Source organism: Heloderma suspectum, chromosome 3 (genome assembly GCF_057233095.1).
Source record: "Heloderma suspectum isolate Gila_16-S chromosome 3, 16-S_ref, whole genome shotgun sequence".
In the NCBI taxonomy this organism is placed as follows: domain Eukaryota; kingdom Metazoa; phylum Chordata; class Lepidosauria; order Squamata; family Helodermatidae; genus Heloderma; species Heloderma suspectum.
Window position 1 is genome coordinate 235,822,992 of NC_139460.1, and position 6,472 is coordinate 235,829,463.

Below are 6,472 nucleotides of genomic sequence, written 5' to 3' on the forward strand. Positions count from 1 at the left end.
AGATTTGTCTATGATAGCGTAGCATTAAGACACATGCCTTGTGGCTTAAAACAGAGAATTATAATCAGCTATGCAATGTATGTGCAGTAAAATAATAAATCTGAATAGTAAAGGATTGAATCTAAATCCAATAAAAATGTAGAAATTGAATTATGCTTCCCCCTCAACCTCTCCTAAAATTTAGGTGAAGTTCACCTTAAGCATTAGGGACCTTGATTCATTTGTAACTGGGAAAAGTCACTCCTAAGATTTAGTAGAGGGCAAAGCTGCCTCAATTACAACTTGCTCAAAGTAAATGTCTCAGTGAACTGCAAACTGATTACTTTGTCCCCTTGGGCCATTATGACTGTCACAGAATTACAAAAGGCAGAAAGATCTAGATCAGCCATATTGGTACCACATTGCTCTCATCTTGGTCTTTTAATTATAAATTAGATGGTAACATGTACTGTTATCAGCTCACCCAAAATTATCTAAAATGGATTACTTAACCCAACATAAAACCTTAGTTTGGAAACAGAAGGTACAAAGGTTATGGGGGTATAAATTAAAATTGTGGCTAAGAAGTCTCCACAGCTTGTGTTCATTGCCTAACATGGCAGAAAATATAGAATTTGTTCCAACAGGCATATTAAACAGTGTTTACATATTTAATAAATAAATCTTGAATAATTCCGCCATTGTACAAAACAGAAAGTATTTGCTGCAATCGTTCAGTTAGTTTTGCTAATGAATAAGATTAACTACAAGCACAAGTCTCATAACCGTGGCTGGATCTGTTCATTAGATAGTGCTATATATTGCTGGATTTTTCCCCCTTCCATAAATCTACTATGCACAATGAACTTAAAGTGTCAGCAGAAATTCAGCTAATCCTATAGCAGAGAGAGGGTAATTTCAAAAGGTAATTGATGTCTTTTTAACCTAGAAATGTCAGATTGTATTGAGAATAATGGGGCCTGACAAGTCTAAAGTTAAAAGAGAAATTGCAAAATTGATCCACTTTGGGTTCTGAATTCTTAAACTAAGTTAGCATTGTACTCCTACCAAAGTATTATTACATGAATATTTTCCTCTAGGTTTTAAGGCTAACTCCAGAATGGCATTTGGCCTGCTGGAGAAAGGCAGTAACTTCTCTCTCTCTCTCTCTCTCTCTCTCTCTCGCTCTCTCTCTCGCGCGCGCACTCTTGCTCTCTTGCAGAGCTCTGAAAGATTGGTTTAAGACCCTATTTTGTTTGGTATATGACTGCTTTTCCACTACCTGGCAGTGATTTGGACTTTTGTTGTTGTTGTGTAAGCATGCATAGGATTGCACCCTAAGTCTTTTTATAGCCCCTTTTAAGTGTTACATCGAACATGCATGATCCAGCTACATCCACCACCCAAGTTCAGTGTAACATATGAAAAGAGTTGCATTTGACAATTTATTCATTTCAGCTCTTTAGTTACTAGTGAAGGACAAAGAATGAAGAACTGATCATTTTGGGGGTTGTTTTGACAGGATTTGCAATAGAATATTACTAAGAATTCTACTGTTATAGCTTCATTGGGAACAGCAGGAAACTCCAATAGGGACAAGAAACTAGCTGTAAGGGATCCGGAAACTAATATGTAATACATAGCCCTTCTCATCAGAGCTGGGCAATATGATGAAAAACAACTGGGCTTTGCGGTGATTCCTATAAAGCACCATTTGAATCATGTGGGGAAATTTGCAGTAAACTAATTAAAAGCCAGTGCTTCACAGTGGGAATTCAGCGCCACATCAAACATTTGCATAAACCTTCCTAGATGGAGATATTCTATCAATAATTAGTTGTATGACTGAAGACACACCCACGTCCAGTCGATTTCCAGCTGTCCAGTATCAGCTGGCCAACTTGATACCATCTACTGTTGAAAGTACATGAAGAAACTGCTAATATCTCTGACACCTCAAGTGACATTTGCTCTGTTTCCCTTTTTGGCTTCTTTTAAAACTGAGACCTTTCAAGAATTTAAAACAAAATAAAGGTTAATATTTTTGCACAAATGCCTTGGATTTCTTAGTAAATTTCCATAGTGTCATTTGCTGTTGATTACACAGCTCTAGTTCAGATAGAATGTTCTCATAAGCCATGGTTTATTAGATGACAAACAGGCATTGTGACCACACACTCTATCCTCCTGCATACAGTAAAGCATCCAGGGATTATTAAATCACAGTTTCTCATTACAGCTTAACTTGGAAACGATGGTTTAATTTTGGAGTACTAACCAGGATATGAAACCAGAATGTGATCTATATTACAGAGCACAAGGGAAGGGAGGAGGGAAAGGGAAGGTGGAGTGCATTTATTAGCACAACTTTCATTCCAGACCAAGATCATTCCATCTAAACCACGCTATAGAATCCTTTCTTCCTTAGTCTCAAATATCTCATTCTAATCACTTCAAAAAAGCAGTAATATTCAGAGTCTGGGGACATGGGATTTTTTGGTTTCTGGGCTCCAAGGTTGGAACCAGGGCTCCAACCTTCGAGCCCAGAAAGTGCCCCTTCATAGCTGCCATACTTCTCTCCGCACTGGCTTTGTCTCCATGCTCCATGCACAGAGACGGGGAAAGGGGTCAGGGAGGGGAGGAGACTGTGGAAGCCACATTTCACAGCTTCTTATGTATGTCCTGACCTTCCCCCTCCCCCTCCCACTCTGAAGCTCCCCAGCTAGACAGGCAAAATTGCCTGTCTAGCCAAAACTGCAGGGTGGTCAGAGCACAGAGGCAAGGGTCACCTCCATGTTCCGGCTGTCCTGCACTGGATAGTTGTCAGCCTCCAAGTTCGCAGGCAGACAACTATTTCCATAGGATTGCACTCCTAAAGTGTATGGAGTGGTGGCAATTGCAACTGAGCTAGCATGTTATTTAGCTGCATGATTGCCCCAAAATTTTCATTGTCAACCATTTCCTCAAAATGCCCCAGTTCCTAAAAAATGCGGGTTCCGGTAAGTCAGCACCAATGAGCCCACTGATTCCTTAATATGTGCAAAGCAATTTTTTTTTGTTCATCATCACATACTATCTCCTCCCCTACCTAACCAATAGCACCACACCCAAACCACGAGCAGCACAAACTGTTAAAAAATATTATTATATTATTATTGTTCTTATCACAACAAGAACAATCCCTATAAATGAATAGTTTTGCTAACTCGACTGCCTGTGCCTACTATTAAGACTTCATCCTGAAGACATCAACACTTTGTATTGGAATCAAGTCCTTGTTTCCTTCCATACCCAACTCATGCAATCTGACAAGGGCTCCATCAACACGGAGACGCTTTATGATGCGATTCCATTTCAGACCAGATTTTCCTGAATGCGAATTTGCTCCAGCCGCAGCACACGGTGCCATTAATGCGGTGTATACATTGGGGGGGGGGAAACACCCCTTGTCACAGGGCAAACAGCACCTGAAACCGCATTAGTTCAGGGCTGGGTGGGTGGAGTCCTGAAAGTAGAATGGAACGTCACCAACTGCGTAGGTGCAGTCTAGTGCATGAGCAGAGAATGAAATATTATCCCCCAAACAATTCCCAGTTCCCCTTCCCTCTCTCCAGTGTCGAGTAAGACAATGTGATTTACTCCCAAGTAGATGCAAAAGCAGAAAGCAAAGCAACCCCACCCATATGCCCGTACGCTCCTTCGGATAAGCGGAGATTAAAGGCAAAGCAACTCACCGCCCCAGCATTGCTTCTAACTGTAGGCAGGAGCGATGCATCGTGTATGTGTCTGTGAAGCTGGACTGGCTGGGTTTTAAAACAGGAGCAGGTAGCTCCCAACAATATGATTGGGCACACTGTGCAGGCAGTAAACATAGCCCAAAGGATCAGGTTTGAGCTGTATTTCTTGCTTTCCAACATCCTCTCTCTTCTCCTACAGCCAGCCCCTCTGTCCCCAGCCATGTCACTCTCAAAGTAAAAGAAAAGCACACACCCCTCCCTCCAATGTAGCGGCCCACCAAAAGATCACAGTGGTGCGACTCTGCTGCTGTCCCCAGCTGGGTCTCCGAAGGGAAGCACGGGCACTGACTGCCCCTTGGCGGCTCTGTCTCCTCCCAGGAAGTCCCCCGCTCAGCAACTCTGTGTGACTCTCCCCGGTCTGCAACAGAGTGTGGGCGAGAGGTGCCTTGTGAGAGGGGGAGTAAGTGCAACTGAAGTCAATGTGATTTACTTCCAAGCGGATATGTCTTACAGAGGCTATCCACACTGATTTTTTTAAAAAGCCATCCCAAAAGCAATTTCCAGTTCCAACCCCTCTTTCCTGTGCTGAGTAAGTATAGCTGAAGACAATGTGATTTACTTCTGAGTAGATGCAAAAACCTTCTTGGTCAGTGGACGGTGGACAAGGAAGGGGTTAACATCTCTCCTCCAAAGTGTCCGCCCTTCACTGCAGTCAAAACTTTTCTTTAATTCCTCCCCCCTACCCTCCGCTCCTCCGCCTTGCACCTTGACAGCGTTGCATAATGACAGCTGCAGTTTCAGCGAGCTGTAGAATTAAATAGAAATCTTCGATCTCCTGATATGGGGGTGAGGGGATCACATTAGGTCAAGTCATAGGAAGGAACTCTTGGGAAATGATAAATAGCAAACACAAGCTGTGAAGGGGTGGATATACAAATGCTACAGCCGTTGCTTGCTGAATCTTGCTGAAGGTGCAGCCACCATTATGCGACACTGCAAATGGGTAAAGTGGAGAAGAGCAGGACTGAGCAGGGGGGAAAGAAAAAGAAAAGGACAGCCCACTTATGGTGATGCCACATTGGGGCACAGGCACACCCCTACCCAAGGCCACTAATGCACATTTGCTTCAGGGATACAGGGTACACTTGAACAGAACCGTGCAGAAGCCACAGTAAAGAAAAAATCCGACAGAAAACATCTTTCTGAGAATGTGGCTTTTACGGCAGGAGAAACTGCACTTCCTGCCAATAGGGGCATATGTTATGTGCTAGAATTGTTTGTGAGGCACAGTAGCTCCAGAGTAAATTCTCTGTATAGATGAGGCCGAGGAAAGGAAAGCTGAATCAACAACGTTCTGTATGAAATAAGGCCACCAATCAAAGCACCGTGGAAACTTCCAATGGAACTACAGGAGCAATGGAATTCAAATTAGGGGTTCCATGAGAGGTGAATACAATACGCAGCACGACAGCCAAATCTGCAGGATCCAACAACAGCAATCGAAACGACCATGGATGATGGATCTGAAGCAGGAAATAAGTACAACTATTAGTTGTTAATTAGATCTCAACAATGAAGCTCAAGATCCATGAAAACAGCTAAAATTTAGATTTCTATATTATACATTTCTATCCTCCATTTGAAGGATTCATTTTTGTTCCGCATTTTCCTATATACTTTGAACCTCAGCTTGCTACATATCACAATCTCAGCTGGCATTAGCAGATTTCTCTGAAATGGTTTTCTCACTTTACAAGCACTGACAGGGGGTCAGAATCATTTAGAAGTCCAGTATTGAGTAGTTCTTTTTTGCTGTTGTCACGGTACTGTCCTTTAATTTCACCTGTATTTGAATGCAAACAAAGTCATTTGTACTGATACAAAAATGTTTTTTTCAGGTAAACAAAGCCAGAAAATTTACTTGTTTGTTCAAGATTTTACATCTAAGTCTTTAATCTTATGCCTACCTCAGACATTATTTTTACAGTGTTGGAGCTGCTCCAAAATGGTCACATTCTATGTTGCTGCAGAAAGATTCCTAAAGAAGCCAGTGGAGGCTGGTGGCTCTGATTTCGGTTTTAGGATCTGATTTTAGGATCTCAAGGTACCCATCTGTGACCACAATCTTGGGGGCGGGGGGGGTGAGCCTGCAACTTCTTAAGCTTTACCTCATAAGGCAGATGTACCACATCCATGATAATTTCAATTGTCCTTTCTGTCCCATCTTTAGCTCTGAAATATCGTATCTTGAGGCAATCACCTCTATTGGACATAGCGCTATGTCACTGCACATGCCGGGTTCATACAGTATCTAAAACAGCTTCAGTACCTTATCACTCAGTCTTTCCTCCATAGCGATGCTTCAGGCTCAGACAATGCGACAAGAGGCTTCACCACCGTAAGGTCATCTTCCCCCTGATCTCAGTGGGCCTTACATTCATCCACCTATGTTTAGAATCCAGTAAGTTGTCCCCCCCTGCCCACCCCCCATAACTGCTTTACAGATTACAGATTACAGATTTACAGATTTACAGATTACAGATTGCTTTACAGATTTTTTGTGAACCGCCCAGAGAGCTTCGGCTATTGGGCGGTATAGAAATAAATAAATAAAATAAATAAATAAATAAATAAAAGATTATTATTTGTTTGCAGAAACTCATATTCCTTTTCTCTTTGTTGTTGTTGTTCAGTCGTTAAGTCGTGTCCGACTCTTCTTCGTGACCCCATGGACCATAGCACGCCAGGCCCTCCTG

At 42.3% G+C, this 6,472-nt stretch overlaps 1 protein-coding gene across 1 annotated transcript in view; it reads right to left on the minus strand.

Annotated features, from left to right (window-relative positions):
- NPS (neuropeptide S) overlaps window positions 1-5,989 on the minus strand; it is a 70,523-nt gene extending 64,534 nt beyond the window's left edge. Inside the window, exon 1 of the mRNA XM_084845657.1 lies at window positions 5,885-5,989. Within this exon, the coding sequence (XP_084701783.1) occupies window positions 5,885-5,989 (105 nt within the window). The remainder of the gene's footprint in view (window positions 1-5,884) is intronic.
- Window positions 5,990-6,472: the final 483 nt, after the last annotated feature.